The sequence below is a fragment of the Mus caroli genome, unplaced genomic scaffold, assembly GCF_978045245.1.
Source record: "Mus caroli unplaced genomic scaffold, Mus_caroli_1 scaffold_11, whole genome shotgun sequence".
NCBI classification, from domain to species: Eukaryota; Metazoa; Chordata; class Mammalia; order Rodentia; family Muridae; genus Mus; species Mus caroli.
In genome coordinates, this window is record NW_028227266.1 from 112,429,525 (window position 1) to 112,445,989 (window position 16,465).

The window sequence follows — 16,465 nt, forward strand, 5'->3', positions numbered from 1 at the left end:
GGAATGATTAAGTATAAAAAGGTAGAGACTTTTAAGATACGTACTTCATGGAATGAAATACCAACGTTTTGCTATGAGAAGTTAGACCCAAAGGTTACAGCAGCAGATTGAGCCCTAGGGATATTGAGATCAGGGTTAAAGAAATTGGGAGAGGGGAAGGAAAGGAAAAAGAACACAACGTGGAATTACATAACTTTAAAAAATGGAAAATTACCCTACCGTGTTAGAAATAAATTTAGAATGCAAGAGACTGAGTTCCCGACTCGTCCAAGTGTCACAGCTAAACCTGTTCTCTACAACACTGGGCTGGAGAGATGGCTCAGCAGTTAAGAGGGCTTGCTGCTTTTGCAGAGAACCCAGGTTTGGTCCCCAGCATTCACATCAGGTGGCTTACAACTGCCACTTAACTCCATCCAGATCTGACTTCCTCTTTTGGCTTCTGCAAACAGGCACACTCAGGTGCACACACGTACACATGAAATAAAAAGAAATCTTATAAATTAACAGCCCCAGCCATCCCAAAACAAAACTCGAGTTCTGTGGCTCAGGCTTGGGAGGCAGGGGTAGGGCCAGAAATTAAGACCATACTCTGCTATAGGGTGAGTTCGAGGACATCCTGTGCTGTCTTTAGTCTCTGTCCAAACAAAAATCAAATTGGAATCGCCCAGGGCAGAGGTGGTTAGTGGGTAACGGCGGTCTGGGGGCTTCCCGGAGTGAGGGTGGGAGGTGAAAGTGCGTCAAGAGAAAATGTGGTCCATTTGCAAAACCTCGGTATCAACTGGAAACAGAAAGTCCTCCAGGGCGACTGTGGGGGCGGCAGCAGGAAGGGACAGCCAGGCCTGTGCCGAGGGAGAACGCGACCCGTGTATTCCGGTTTTAAGAGACGGCAGGGGCGGAGCAGGGAGAGAAGTACCAGAAAGTTTTGAGTCTTGATGATGGCGGCGGAGCGAAGCGCCGGAGATGCCGGAATTCCCACACGGGCCTTCCAGGGTCGCCCACGCAAAGCGACCCACACGGCCCCAACCGCCCAAGGCTCCGGCCCTCAGTAGCGCCACAGGCCGCAGCCCACAGGGGCTCGGGCGCGCCGGGAGGCCGGGAGGCTGGGCGGGCGCGTCGCTCTGACGTCACGCGCGCGCTGACGTCGCCGGCAGCCGCAGCCTCTGAAGCGGGGCTGGGACGGGGGGCGCCGAGTTTGATTAGTTTAGGGGGGCCGTTCCCCGCCGGCCGCCGCACCCCAGGGAGCGGCGTCTCTGCGTGTCGGGCGCGTCCCGGAGGCTTCACCGCCGCGCCTCGGCGGTGCCGCGAGGAAAGTTGGCGTGTGAGGGGCGACGGGCGTGAGAGGGGTGGCGGGCGCGGCCATGGAGCCCCGCGGCGCCGAGTACTTCTGCGCCCAAGTGCTGCAGAAGGACGTGAGCGGCCGGCTGCAGGCGGGCGAGGAGCTGCTGCTCTACCTCGGCGCGCCCGGAGCCATCCCGGACCTGGAGGACGATCCGAGCCGCCTGGCTAAGACCGTGGACGCGCTCACCCGCTGGGTGGGCTCGAGCAACTACCGGGTGAGCGGCGGTGCGAACGGGCGCGCGGCCGGGGCGGGCGGGCGCGCTGCCGCCGGGGTCCGGGGACGCGCTGGCATCGCCCCCCAGGGCTTGGGGTACGGCCCCAGGCGGCGGTTCGGTGACACGTTGCGGTGCTGCTTGGCGCTTTACAAAGTGGTAACTTGCGGTCCAAGGCTTGAAGACTTTGTAACGTTTGTCCACGCCCGTGGGCAACGCCTGCGCTGAGACGGGGCGTTTGGGTACGGCGTGAAGTTGGACCGTCAAGTTCATCTCTTCCGAGTGGTTTCTGTTGTACTTAATCTCCAGTTTCTTTTCTCTCTACCCTCTCTTCCTCTCTCACCTTCTCTCTTCCTTTTTTTTTCTTTTTTGCTTCTTTCTCCCTCTCTTTCCTCTGTCGTTCCCTCCCCGTCTCCCTCCTCTCTTTTCCTCTCCCCTCTCCCTTTCTCCCTCTTTTCTTTCGTAGTCTTTACGGGAAGGTTGAGATCTCCCAAAAGCACCGTTGGCGAGTTATTCAGGTCCTTCGCACGGAAGGACTGCTCATCTCATGGCATTTATTCACGTTTCCCTTAATTGACAGCAGAAAGCCGTTGACCGCTCATCTGTTCTCTTGTTCTTCCCGCAGTTGGGGACGAACTTAGGTTTGAAACACCATGGTTTAGTTGATGCTGCAAACAAACCGGGAGTGGGGAGGAGTGGCGTGAGGTAAGAGGAGGAATGGGTGTCCGGTCAGCATTAGGGAGTTGTTAATGTAGCCACCGATGGAGAAAAGTGAATATTCTGTAATTAGCTGGAGTTGTTAGTGGTTACTTTTCTTTTTAGTCTTCTGGTGGCAGTATTGCTTTAAAATGCAGGCGGGAGCGTCCCGTGGATGGAATGATTCTTAGTGATGTATCCTGCAAATAGGCTGTACTTTGAAAGCTTCTATCTATAGAGACAAGAAAAACAGACTGTACAATTTAGCAGCTTTAATGACGAGATCTTTATGGAATTGTAGGAAGGTTAGACTTAGCAAGATTTAAAATAAAGTTTTCCTAGCACATATTATTAAATGTACATAATGGCATCTTCATGCATCTGTTTAATGTATGTTGTTCACTTTCACCGCTATTTCCCACTCTTGCTATTTCCATATAGTTACTCTCTACCTTTGTATCTTTTTTTTTAATTAAATGAATCAGTAAGCTTAAGGTTATTTAAAGGAGTATGGGTGAAGGGTTCTATAAAGGAACATGGGCATCTTATTAGTGGCTGCATCACTGAAGAAAATATCTCCCCTATGATGTTTAAGGCCAGATTGGACTATAGGATGAGGCCCTGTCTCAAAAAAAAAAAAAAAAAAAAAAAAAGGTGTGGGAGGGTAGGGGGCTTGGGGAAAGCTAATATTTACTAAAATACAGGGAGTATTAATTTCTTTTGAAGAAATTATCTAGCTCCCCTTACTGTGTAAGCAAGGCACGTGTGTGCTCAGCATGGCTGTTTTGTGCTGTGTTGCAGCACTGGCTATTGTGGGAAGTCAGCCCTTAAGTAATGTTGGCTCACTGTCTCTAGAGGAAGCTGCTGGGCTTCATTCTCCACACTGACAGTGGATTGCCTTGGAGCCTTGGCAGCCCTCAGATGATTGTCGGCAAGTGGCAGTAGTGATGCCACAGTTGTCAACTCTGTTGTCACATCTCTGAGCATCCAGCTAACTGGCTAGAGTCCTTCCAGGAAGTATCTGATGTTCACACATTCTTTCCATGTTCCTTACAAGATACTTAGCCTGAGACAATTTGAGCAGTTGGAAGTGCCACGGGTCTTACAGCTCTGTCAAACACTTTCTGGTAGTGCTGCTCATTAGTCTTTATTTCTGGTACATGAATGAGTCACCTGTCTTCTTAGGTCAGTTCCTTGGCTCTGCCATTAGATGCCATGCCTTCTTCTCTACTCAAGGGCACTCATCACCCAGTTTTCTCTCCTTCAGAAATTACTAGTTCTCAGTACTTAATATTTTAGCATAAAACCTTTTCTAATGTTTGTTAGAGGGTATTCTATTCTAGTGAGCCTGTTATTTGGGTTTTATTTGTTTACTTACTTATTGACACAAGATCTCACTTCGCACTATGTAGCCCTGGCTAGCATGGAAGTCACTTGTACACTAGGTTATCCTTAGATTCATAGAGATAGGCCTGTATTTACCTCCTTTCTCTCACCTAAGGACTGGGATTAAAGGTATGTGCCACCACTCCTGGTTATTTTTAGTTTTAAAAAAATTTTTTTTTGTTTTATTGTATATGTGTGTGGCTGTTTTAAATGCATGCATATCTGTGTATGTGTGCATGGCTTGTGCCCACAGATACCAGAAGAAGGCATTTGAATCCTTTGACTTACAGACAGTTGTGAGCTGCCATGTGGATGCTGGGAATAGAACCTGGGTCCTATGGATGGGCTGCCAGTGGTCTTAACTGCCAAGCCACCTCTCCAGCTCTCATAGCTAGAGTATAATTAGTATGGTGTTAAGACAAAGTTGGAGGCCAGTGGATATACAGATGTACAGGGTTTAAGTTTGTTTATTTTTTCGAAACAGGGTTTCCTGGGGCTTAGGTTGGCCTCAAACTTACTGTACATCTAAGGCCACATGATCCTATTTTAAACGTGGTAGGCTTTATATAAGGGACAGTCCTTTAGTTCTTAGTTGGAAAGGAAAGGAATAGCAAAAGAAATCCTTGGTAGTAAGGCCTGATTTGGTAGCAGGGACAGTGCTGTGATTTTTTTTCTGTTTCTTTTCTCTTTCTTTTTCTTTTCTCTCTTCTCTCCTCCTCCTCTTCTACCTTCTTTCTTTCTTTCTTTCTTTCTTTCTTTCTTTCTTTTTTTTTTTTTGAGACAGGATGTGGTGACTTGAATGAGAGTGACTCCCTTAGGCTAGTATATTTGAGTCTTGAGTACTCCGTCTCCAGGTGGTGGACTGTTGAGGAAGGATTAGGAGAGGTGTGTGTGTGTGTGTGTGTGTGTGTGTGTGTATATGTGTATGTGTGTGTGTCCTTGTTGGAGCAGGTGCGTCACTGAGGGAGGGCCTGGTCTCACCTCTCCCAGTTTTCAGATCAGGATGCAAGCCCTCAGCTACTGTTTGAGTACCATGCTAATCTGCTCCCTGTTCTGATGTTCATGGACTAGTCCTCTGAAACTGTAAGCAAGCCTTCAATTAAGTGCTTTCTTCTATAAATTGCTTTGGCTGTGGTTTCTCTTCATAACTGTAGAACAGAAACTAGGACACAGGGTCTCTATGTAGCTCTGGCTGGTCTGGCTAGTCAGGAACTCACAGAGATCCAACTGCTGAGTTCTGGGATTAGAGGTGTGTACCACCAGCTAACCACTTGACATAATTTTTTGGTAGGTCCAGTAGGTCGTTGTTTTTGGATTGGTGTGAGAATTAAGAGAAACCGTAATTAGGGATACTGCCTTCTTGAGCAATAGGATAGGTATGCTGCTTGCTAAGTTTGGAGACCAGGAGAACAAAGGCATGGAAAGTCTGGTTTTGACTACGTTCCATTGGAAAGGTTGTTTGCTATCCAAGTTAAAATGTGTAGATGATTGGGATCTCGACTCTCATGGTGAAGTCATAACTAAAGACTTAAACGCATGCGAGTTAGTATATATGTGATATATAGACTTGGTGTTTTGAGTTTTTCCAAAAGCCTTGTAGATTTTGTGGCAATATTATGTTAATACAGTTTCCTTCTTACATGTTGCAAAAATGAGAAACAACATTTAAAAGCAGGCCTTGTGAGTCTCAGGGTCTGTCTTAAGGGCTAAGTTTGCATGGTATCTGTGACCTTATGTCCTTTTTTTTGTAGAAAAGATGATCTAAGAAGTATTTTGACTTAGGTCAGAGCCCTGGTAAATTAGCAGAAGAGGATGTGAATGTTCATTTTTTTCTTTCTTTTTAATTTGTACTTCTTAAGGAGTTAAAAAAAATTTACATTTGCCTATAAACATAACAGTAAACTGACTGAAAATAATAACTTGTTTTTTTTTTTTTTTTTTCTTTTTCTTTTTGGTTTTTCAAGACAGGGTTTCTCTGTATAGCCCTGAAAATAATAACTTGTAATCATAACTTTTATTCTCCAAAAGTAATTGCTGTCTCCAATTGCTGACTCTGTCTGCTAACCTAGGCCTAGTCCTGGAAGCGTCTAAGCTCTGTAAAATCTTAAATAGGTCTAGAATATTTTCGACCTCTTTCTGGACTTGATGTCTGATTCAACTCAACTGAGCTGTTCTGGCTCAAAATCCCTCTCCACAATGGGTGATTCAATCTAGCTTGCTTACTCCCTCTTTCTCTCCCCCCACCCCCTTTCTTCCCTCTTCTTTTTGCTCTGCTTGACCTCAAAATAACTGCAGCAGTCTGTTCTAATCTTCTGGTTCCTTCTCATTCTCTGGCTTGTTTTGTCTTCACCTGTGTCTAGCTTGTTTTTCCTCTGCATCCTGTCTATCTGGAAAAGCTGCCTCCTTGGTCTTCTCTGCACTGCCTCTCAAGTAGCTTCCCTTTCCTGTCTCTTCTTGTGAGAGTTGGGCATAGCTTATTATATCAGCTCTTTCTCTGATTCATCACTTTGTCTGCCACTCAATTAGACATCACTTTCAAACATGGGTGCTTCCTTCTACAAACTAAATTTACCTTCCTTGTTTGGGATTAAAGGTGTGTACTAAGGGCATGTCTGTATTTCAGCCAGAAGGATTAAAGGTGTGTGCTAAGGGGCTGAGCCCCACCAGACGAGAAACAGGTTTTTTGTTTTGTTTTGTTTTTCCAGTAATTAACAAAGTCTTAGGGTTCATGGTATGATCACATATCCTGCATCAATAACTAACATTTACAGTATAAATGCACACTACTAGACTTACAAATGTGCTAGTATTTTTTAATTCTGGGTGTCCAAGATCACAGCCCATTTGCCATTTGTGTGTGAATCTAGGTATACACTTGTGCCCCAGTCTACATGTAGAGGCCAAAGAATAACTTACAGGAGACATTTTTCTCCTTTTTACCACGTGGGTCCTAGGGATCAAACTCAGGTTGCAAGTACCTTAACCCAGAGACCCCCTGAACCATCTTGCTTGCCCCCATTTGGCATTCATATACCTCCTAATAATAACAGTGTTACCTAAGTCATATTTCCTGCTAAATACCACATATATACCAGTTTTACTGTATTTTACTGAGAGAGAGTATGGGTATATGTGTGTGGGGTGTCAGAGAACAACTTTGTAGGAGTCAGCTTCTACCACATGGGCTCTGGGGATTGAACTCAGGGTGTCAGGCTTTATTGCCTCTACTTGCTGTGCCATCTTGTTATTCCAAGTATGGGAGTTTTGGTTAAGAGAAAGGAGGCAAGGTTTTCCTCTTATCCATGCATAATGTCTTGTTTGTTCTTAATTACCTGTTGGGCAGGATAAACAACTGGGTTGTTTTTAGCTTTTTTTTACGTTTAACATTGTCTCTTTATGTTGCCAGTCTGGTCATATACATGAGACTTTGTCCTGAGTGATTTTCAGTGGAGTCAGAGTTTAGTCTTTCTCTCGGGGCATTAATGTATGGCTCAGGACACTTTGTATCCCCCTGCCTCAAGCTCCTGTGTGCTGAGCTACAGTGCCTAACTTAGTGTCCTCCTTTAATGCTCCTTTTACAATTCTGAAATAACATATTTGGTATCGAGTAAATCATTTAAAAAGATCCTTGTAATATCCTAACTATACTATAAAGGAAATGGTAAGAGAAAAAAGTATACTTTTGCCATAATATCAATAAGGGATTGGTTCTAGAGCTCTCCTTCCCTTCAATACCAAACATGCTTGGTTCTGTTATATAAAATGATGTATATGCCTATATATATTCTCCAGTGTACTTGAAATTACTTCTAAAATTTTCCATCTGATGTCAGTTGAACCTGAGAATGCAGAACCTGTGCATATGGAAGGCTGATGGTGTCTAAATGTACCACCAGTCTGACTAATCAGGAGGATATAACAGTAGTCATGGCTGCAGCAGAACATGTAATTGCCGGGGTGCCACCACACCAGTACAGACCATTACAGATGAGTGGTTGTGAGTGACTCGGACGTTGAATGTGATGAAGTTATTGGCAGACTATTTCTTCAGTATACCTGGACTTAGAAGTTTGACTAATTGGGCTGGGAAATGGCTCAGTGGCTAAACTTAAGCTTGCATGGAAGTACGAAGACCTGTCTTTGAATCCCTGTACCCCACATGAAGAAAGACTGATGGTGGAAAGCATGTGTTGGTAATCCTAGTCCATCTGTAGGAGATGGAAGGAGGAGCTAGGTGGATCCCTGGCTAGCTGGTGAGCTGGCCCACATGAGTACACATAGGCAAAAAAAGAGGACACCTCGTTTCCAACAAGGTGGAAGTCAGGACCAACACCTGTGATCGTTAGCTGTTCCACACACATAGATGTATTGTACCTGTGTGCCCCACCCATACACATACACACATGAAAAACTGGCTTGACCACCCCATGGGACTTCTGTCATTAAGACCCCTTTGTAAAACTGTAAAAGAGAAATGGCTTCTAGCAGCATCATTGTTTAGGCTAGCCTTGAATTTGTAACCTCTTACCTCCACTCAAAATTAGTAGGATTATAGGTGTATGTACATTACACTTGGCTTCATTACATTCTGTCTCTTGTCTGTTTCTTTTTTTTTTTTTTGGTTTTTCGAGACAGGGTTTCTCTGTATAGTCCTGGCTGTCCTGGAACTCACTTTGTAGACCAGGCTGGCCTCGAACTCAGAAATCCGCCTGCCTCTGCCTCCCAAGTGCTGGGATTAAAGGCGTGCGCCACCACCGCCCGGCTTGTCTGTTTCATTTAGCTTTATTTTCTTTTTGAGACCTGGTCTTTCTAAGTAGCCTTGGTTGTCGTGGAACTTGGCTATGTAGACCAGACTAGCTGGAAGTCATAGAAGTTTGCCTGCCTCTGCCTCCTGACTTCTGGGATTAAAGCTGTGCATCACTATGCCCAACTTCATTAAGCTTTGACCTCCTCTGCTTTCACTCTTTACATTTTTAAACTTTTATTTTATGTGTATGAGTGTTTTGCCTGCCTGCATGTCTGCCATGTACATGCTGAGTGCTCTTGGAGGTCAGAATAAGGTATTGGAGTCCCTGCAGCTGCAGTTGTAGATGATTGTGAGGCACCATGTGGGGTTGGAAGCTGAACCTGGATCCTTTGCAAGAACGAGTGCTTCTAACCACTGAGCCATCTCTCAAGCTCCATTCTTTTTGAATTCTTAATTCTCATCTCCCTCTTTATTCTTGCTTTATGTTCCTTATTTAATAAAACACAGTATTGGTTAACTCAACTAACTCTCATACCTGACCCAGTGCTACCGATCAGTGGAGAAAAACCACAAAACCACTTTAACTGGGCTTAATTTAGATTGCTGCACTCTGTGGTGGCCCCACTTAGAGTGTATTTTCTGAGTTCATTCACTCACTTATTTTTTCTCTCTCCTTAGACCTTGCCAGTGTCTTTTCTTCTGCTGACACTGTAGATCACTCAGTTTTATTCATTTCACTTGTATTTGTATGCTCATTTGCTTGGTCACTTATTCTGTAATATTCTTTCACTCATTTTCTTAGAGTTTATAATTTTTTTCTTAGATTCTTCAAGTTAATTTTGTAAAAAAAAAAAAAAAAAAAGGTCCTATGAACTTGTTTTCAGCAAGAGGAGCATTGTGGGTGTGTGTCCTTTATGAACAAGACGTTTTCTTCTTATCCACCGTAGTGGAAGACTATCCATGATTATGAGTTAAGCTTACATGATAGCTACAGGCCAAACACTCTTGTCTGGTTTGCCAACGTCACAAGTAGAACGTCCTTACGCATGAGTCTTAACTCAGGGGTGATCATTTACTATTTCATTGCCAGGGAATTTCCCGGCATCGCATGTACTGAAGTGGAAGAAAGCCAAAGACTGATGATCTGTGGCCTTGTAACTCTCTTCCTGTTCTGGGGAAAAGAAGCTGATGGCTTCTGGAAACTTAACTCTCTTACTGCTCTGTAGTAATAAACGCTGGTTTCTCTTCTCTGTAATCCTCTCACTATTTTGTGCTAATAAACACTCTTTTCTCTGCAACTCTTATTATTTTGTGCTGGTTTCTTTTTTCTGTTGCTTAAGGAACTCTTTACTTACCAGGTGAGAGGCTTGGACTCATTAACTCTTCATGAACCAGAGAGAAAGGAAAAGAAGAAAAAGAAAATTAATTTACACAGACAACATGCACAGACATATGCACAGTCATGCATTCATACGTTCTGACCATCTGTCTCATCAGCTCCACAAGTGTTCATGTGTACTTACATACATACACATATACCTATGCACGTCTGTGTATACATACATAGAGACAAGCATACATATACATATATACATTTGGATGGATGGGGCAGAGCCCCCTCAAGCCATATACATATATTTGGTGGTTAGATGGAACAGAGCCTTAGAATCTACCACCTTATTTCTTTTCTCTTGCCTCTTATACCTAGACAAAAGTTCTTTAGAAAATTACCTTGTAGTTAAAATGTTACACAAAAGGGGAGTTACAGAAGGATGTTGATAGTTAGGTTCAAAGCAATGTTTCATTCTATAAGCTCATTATAAGTTCAAAGCCAACAGTTTCACATGGCCTTGCTTTATCATGGTGCATACCTGTGGCTTCATCCATGGTCCTGACCTAGAAAGAATGTTTTTCCTTGATCACAAATTTGTCCCAAGTCTATATCTCTTTGTAGTATAATTGTAAAAACTCGTATTCCTTATTATGCACCCTTTACTTAAATTCTATCAGGAATGGATACATTATATTTTTGATTCTACCTTTATTATATCTTTCTGTCAAAACAACTAAAACTATCTCTTAAAACTTTCTTTTTAAAATTATTTAAATAAAATCAGGAATTCTATACAATCATTAATTCATCTAAACAATGTTCATGAAAGATTATCTTCATGTTGATCTGCAGAAAATCTGCCCAATAGGGTAGGCTGATGCCCAAGAATCATTAGATTCTGTCATAGTGATAGGAAAAGGCAGATCAACAGTAAGAAGCAATCCTGAGATAAAATCTCTGAAGGCCCTTTAAGCTAGAGCCTACCTGTCACAGGCCATGCAAAAAGTGGTGGCCATCTCCAGAAAACGTATTTGCCTAGATAGCTCCTGACATTTTATATAGGTTTGTTTTTTTTTTCCCCCAAGACAGGGTTTCTCTGTGTAGCCCTGGCTGTCCTGGAACTCACTTTGTAGCCCAGGCTGGCCTCAAACTCAGAAATCAGGAGAACTTTAAGGAATCAACTCTATTTCCACTAAGTTGGTTCTGGGGATTGAACTCAGGTCCTGATGCTTTACTGCAAGTATCTTTACTCACTGAGCCCTCTAGCCAGCCATTGACTGACATTTCTGATCTAAACTTTTTAAAAGATCTTACATTCTATTGAACTGAAACTAGAGCTAAGATGACAACAGCATGTTCATTTAACATCAGATTACTCAAACATGACCCACCATTTGGGATGTAGAGGTGAGGAGGAGAAAGGGAGAGAAAGATTGATAAGGAAAACAGGGAGATGATCCTGGATACTGAATCTTCTCAGGATAATAGCATTCATTAAGTTTTTAATTAAATTTAAAAAGCGAGACAGGATGTTACTGTGTATCCAAGTTCTTACAGTCTTCCAAGATCTTAGTCTTCCTGCCTTAGCCTGCTGCATGCTGGGATTGCAGGCTTGTGCTGCCAGGTCTGGCTTTTTAAAAGTTAACTAGTTGTGTGTATGTGTCCCTTTGAGTATGCTATGCTTGTGGAGGTCAGCGGACAACCCAGAGGAGTTGGTTCTCTACTTGATCAGATGTTTAAGGGATTGAACTCAGGTTGTGGGTCCTGACTGTAAGTGCCTGTTGAGCCATCTCCTCAGTCCTTGTCCTGACTATTAAATCTTAATTTTATGATTTAAGGACAAACCAAAACAAAACCCTTAAAAATTTGCTTTAATTGATAAATGTAGAAACAGTTCTTGTTTTTTGTTTGTTCGTTGCAGTTTGTTTTTGTGCTTAGGGTATGGTAAATTGGAGCAGTCTGTCAGTGTGTTTATGCCCTTAACGGGGTCTAAATTATGCATAGATAGATGCATAAAGGCCCCTCACTTACTGCAAAAAATAAAATGAATAAATGGACCATTTTTGTGAACCTAACACTTAAAAAAAAGAAAGTAATTTTCATTTATATCTTTGATATGGTTTTTGTTTATTTTTTTTAAGTGACGTCATGTGTAAGTTGAGGCCTATTCATTTTGCATGTTGACATCTAATTATAGCAACATTTGTTTAAAGACTAATCTCTTCATTTGAGTGCCTTTGTACAGCTGCTAGATATCAGCTAGTTCTTGTCTATTTTGTACTCTGTCTTCTATTCATGAAACCCTGTGTTCATTCTCTTATTGATAGCTATACTTCCTTTTAAAGAAGTTAATTAATTTTTATGTATGTGGGTGTTTTTCCTGCATGCATATCTGTGACCACATGTATGCCTGGTGTCTAAGGCTAGAATTGGGCATTGGATCTCTTGGTACTAGAGTTACAGACAATTCTGAGCTGCCATGTGGCACAGATTGGCCTTGAATCTGGGTCTTCTCTCCGAGATGCCTTAACTGCTGAGGCATCTCTCAGTCCCAGCTATACTTTCTTGATTGTTGTAGTTTCGTATAAAGTCTTGAAATCAGGTAATTTGACTTAGCTTTTTTATTTTTAATTTAGTATTGTTGTGTATTCTATTCATGTATTTATTTACTTTTTTATTTCAAGACCAGTTTAAGTCTCTGAATAAACCTGGGAATTTTGGGATTGCAACCTTGAACTTCCTTAGCTCATCCTGCATTATTTTATTAACATTTTGTAACTTTTGTGTGTTGACTTTATATAATTGTTGTATTTCCCGGGTGTGTTAGTTATTTGTTCTGTGACAGAATACCTAAACAGGAGCAATTTTAGGGAGGAAGGCCATCAGTTCATCTTGGTCTAGAAGGCATGGAGGCTGGAGCTGTTCTGTTTATGGCAGTGGGAGCATGTGGTGTGGCTTCTTCATGTTCTGGTGGATCAGGGAGCATAGAGTTCAAACCAGAAAGAGGGAGGGAGGGGGAGAGGGGAGGAGGGAGAGAGAGGGGAGGAGGGAGAGGGAAAGGGAGAGTGAGAGTTTGTGTGTGTCTGTCTGTCCAGGTGGCCTGTCTCCAGCAATTCATTTCTGCTACATAGGCCATAATTCAAAAATGTCATAACCAGATCCACCATCTGGGACCAGTTCAAACACATGACTTTTGGGGGGTATATTAGACATACAAACTGTAATTTGTTTTACTCCTCAGTTTTTGAATGCTAGTGTGTAGAAGTTTCACAGTTTGTTTTGGTAGCAGGGTCTCACTCTGTGGCCCAGGTTGACTTTGAATTTGTGATGTTTGTGCTTTAGGTTTCTGGGTACTAGAATCATAGCAGGAATTCTCACAGATTTTGTTTGTTTGTTTGTTTTATTTCATTTTGTGACAGAGTCTAAAGCTTTTTCCTGACTGTCCTGGTACTTGCTATGCAGACCAGTAGAGATCCACCTGTCTCTGCCTCTCTGCTGGGAGGAGAGGTATATACCACCACCATGCCCAGCACAGCTGATTTTTATAGCAACATATAATCTCAGGGCTTTACTGAACTCATTGGTTTCGGTACTTACTTATATCAATCATTTTTATTGATTAAAACTTACTTTTTTTGAGACATGATCTTATGTGGCTGGTCTTGCATTTTCCTTTTTTCTTTTTTTAGGGTGGTGGTGGTAGTTTTATTTGTTTGCTTGTTTTTTGGCTAGCTCTTTTGTGGTCTTGAATTCTTTTTTGATCATCCTGCATCTTGCCTACTGAGTGCTGGGATTATGAACATGCCATGGTATAGTGCTGAGAATCTCATGGAAGGACTTATACATGCCAGTCAAGATTTCTATCAACTGAGCCCCAGCCCCAGTCCTCCTCCATTGTATTTAAAAGTTTTTGTATTACTGTTATGATGCTGAGGTGATGATGGTTAGGTTAGATTTAATTTTTCCTTTTTGCCAACTTAACCCAAACTAGAGTCATCTGAGGAGAGGAAAACTCAATTGAGAAAGTGTCTCCATGAGATTGGTCTATAGGCAAATGAGGCATGTTCTTGATTAATGATTGATGTGAGAGATCTAGCCCACTCTGGGCATTGCTACTTCTGGGCAGATGGTCCTGTGCTGTGTGTGTGAGTATACACACACACACACACACACACACACACACACACACACACACAAGCTGAGTGAGCCATGGGAATAAGCTAGTAAGCAGTATTCTTCCATTGCCTCTGCCAGCCTTTAGGGAGGCTGGGATGCACCACTATGCCCAAAGGTCTTGAGTTTCTGCCCTGGCTTGCCCTCAAAATAGACTGTAAACTGTATGATGAAGTAAACTCCCTCTACCTCACTATTCTTCCCCAAGTTGCTTTGGTCATGATGTTTATCACAGCAGTAGAAACCCAACTAGGACTCGTGTGTGTGTGTGTGTGTGTGTGTGTGTGTGTGTGTGTTGCAGAGATGGGGTACTGTGCTACTGGGGTGGGAAGAAGACATATGCCATGGTGTGAATGTAGAGGCTGAAGACAACTTAGTGGAGTCAGCTCTCTCTATCTTTATGTGGGCTCCAGGGCTGAACACAAGTTGTCTGTCTTGCACTACAAGGGCTTTACCTGCTGAGCCAGTTTACTGTCCCTCGGTTCCCCTTTAAAAAAAAAAAAAAAGGCCAGGCGTGGTGGCGCACGCACTCGGAAAGCAGAGGCAGGCGGGTTTCTGAGTTTGAGGTCAGCCTGGTCTACAAAGTGAGACAGCCAGGACTATACAGAGAAACCCTGTCTCAAAAAAAAAAAACCAAAAAAAAAAAAAAAAAAAAGAATTTGAAAAAAGAAAAAAAAAACCATTTTTTAGCTGCTGGGCAATGGTGGTGCACGCCTTTAATCCCAGCACTCAGGAGGTGGAGGCAGGCGGATTTCTCAGTTTGAGGCCAGCCTGGGCTACAGAGTGAGTTCCAGGTCAGCCAGGGCTATACAGAGAAACCTTGTCTTGAAAAACTAAAACCAAACCAAAACCATTTTTTTTAAATAAGATATATTTTGGGTATTTATTTAGAGACAGTGGATCACTATGTAGTCTTAGCTGGCCTGGAACTTTCTTCTAGGTGGGCGAGCTGGCTTATGCTTCCCAAGGTTTCCATCTGTGTGCTGAAATTGCCTATTTATTCATGTATGTTTTCTGGGTGCTTCTCCATGCTGCTGGGTGATGACAACATGTCTTTAATTCTAGCACGGGGGAGTGGAGGAGGAGAAAGAAGCAGAAGGGTCTCTGAATCTGAGACCAGTCTGGTCTACAAAGTGAGTTCCATGACAGCCAGAGATACAAAGAAGGAAGCCCTGTTTCAGAAACAAACAAAGCAAAACAAGACAAACAAAAAAACTTCCCCTCTGTAGTGTCGCCTCCATGATTGCTGTTCTCTACCATACCCGGTTTGTATGGTATTGAGGAGTAAATTGAGGGCCTTCTGCACTCTAGGCAAACACTGCCAATTGTGCAGCTCTCCTTTAATTGTTATTTTAGAGTGAAGGTTCGTCTCTGGTTCTTGTTGGTCACAGTCAGCTTACCCTCTGCTAGGGCCTGAACCAAGGCTTCTCAGGCTCTAGTTAAGTGCTCTGTAACTGGCTCTCACCCTCTGCTGCAAACACATTAATCATTACTTTAAACTTAGTGCTTCAGACCTAGACATTGTATTTTGTTTGTTGATGGCTTTGGTCTTGATATTCGGGTCCCAATTCCCTACCATTTGCTTTTTTCCTGTGACTCATACTTCATAGTTGAAAATTATAAAGAAATGTGAGACTAAATTGAGTAGTTTTTATTGTTGAAGTAGCACTTATCTTTCTGTTAAGCATTTAGTATAGAGCTAGATAGTCAGTCTAGTCAAGAGTTGAGTTAGGTCTGTGTATTGTGTTTGCTGTTGATTCCTGTTTGCTTCTGGTTCCCCTGAGTTAGCTTGATGAAGGGTTTTCTTCCGTATTTCAGTATACTCTGCTTGAATCCTTTCCTGTTTCCTGTAATGCTTCTTCCCTGTGCTCTCACTTTGTCTTGCCAGCCTGATTGTGAGGTGTGGGACCAATTTCTTAATTTATCTGGTACAGTTGTGGGGCAGTGGACTGTGCTAGGAAACTTGGTAAGGTTGAACAGGATCCTGCCAGTAGTGTATGCTTGTCTCAAAGATTAAGCCATATATGGCTAAGTATACATGGCTAAGTACGCATGGCTGGTACAGTGAAACTGAATGGCTCATTAAATCAGTTATGGTTCCTTTGGTCACTCGCTCCTCTCCTGCTCGGATAACTGTGGACATTCTAGAGCTAATACATGCTGATGGGTGTTGACCCCCATCCCGGGCAGAGGAGATGCTTGTGCATTTATCAGTGAAAACCAACCTGGCTGTGGGGTGCCAGGTGCTGGGGGCTTTGGTAACTCCAGATAACCTTGGGCAGATCTCTTGCCTCCTGTGGTGGTGACGACCCATTTGAATGTCTGCCCTATTTATTTAAGATAGTCGTAGAGCCTACCATGTTGACCACGGATACGGGGAATCAGGGTTCGATTCTGGAGAGGGAGCCTGAGAACTAGCTACCACATCCAAGGAAGGCAGCAGGTGTGCAAATTACCTACTCCCGACTTGGGGAGGTTGTGACAAAAAAATAACAATACAGGACTCTCTTGAGGCCCTGTAATTGGAATGAGTCTACTTTAAATCCTTTAATGAGTATCCACTGGAGTGCAAGTCTTGTG

The 16,465-nt window shown here is 43.0% G+C and overlaps 1 protein-coding gene across 22 annotated transcripts in view; it reads left to right on the forward strand.

Moving 5' to 3' along the window:
• Positions 1 to 1,157: 1,157 nt before the first annotated feature.
• Positions 1,158 to 16,465, forward strand: part of Clasp2 (cytoplasmic linker associated protein 2) — a 172,765-nt gene continuing 157,457 nt past the window's right edge. For all 22 annotated transcript variants that reach the window (XM_085828098.1, XM_085828101.1, XM_085828103.1 and 19 more), the window contains exon 1: positions 1,158 to 1,553. In XM_085828098.1, coding sequence (XP_085684224.1) covers positions 1,359 to 1,553 — 195 coding nt within the window. In that variant the 5' untranslated portion in view covers positions 1,158 to 1,358. The remainder of the gene's footprint in view (positions 1,554 to 16,465) is intronic.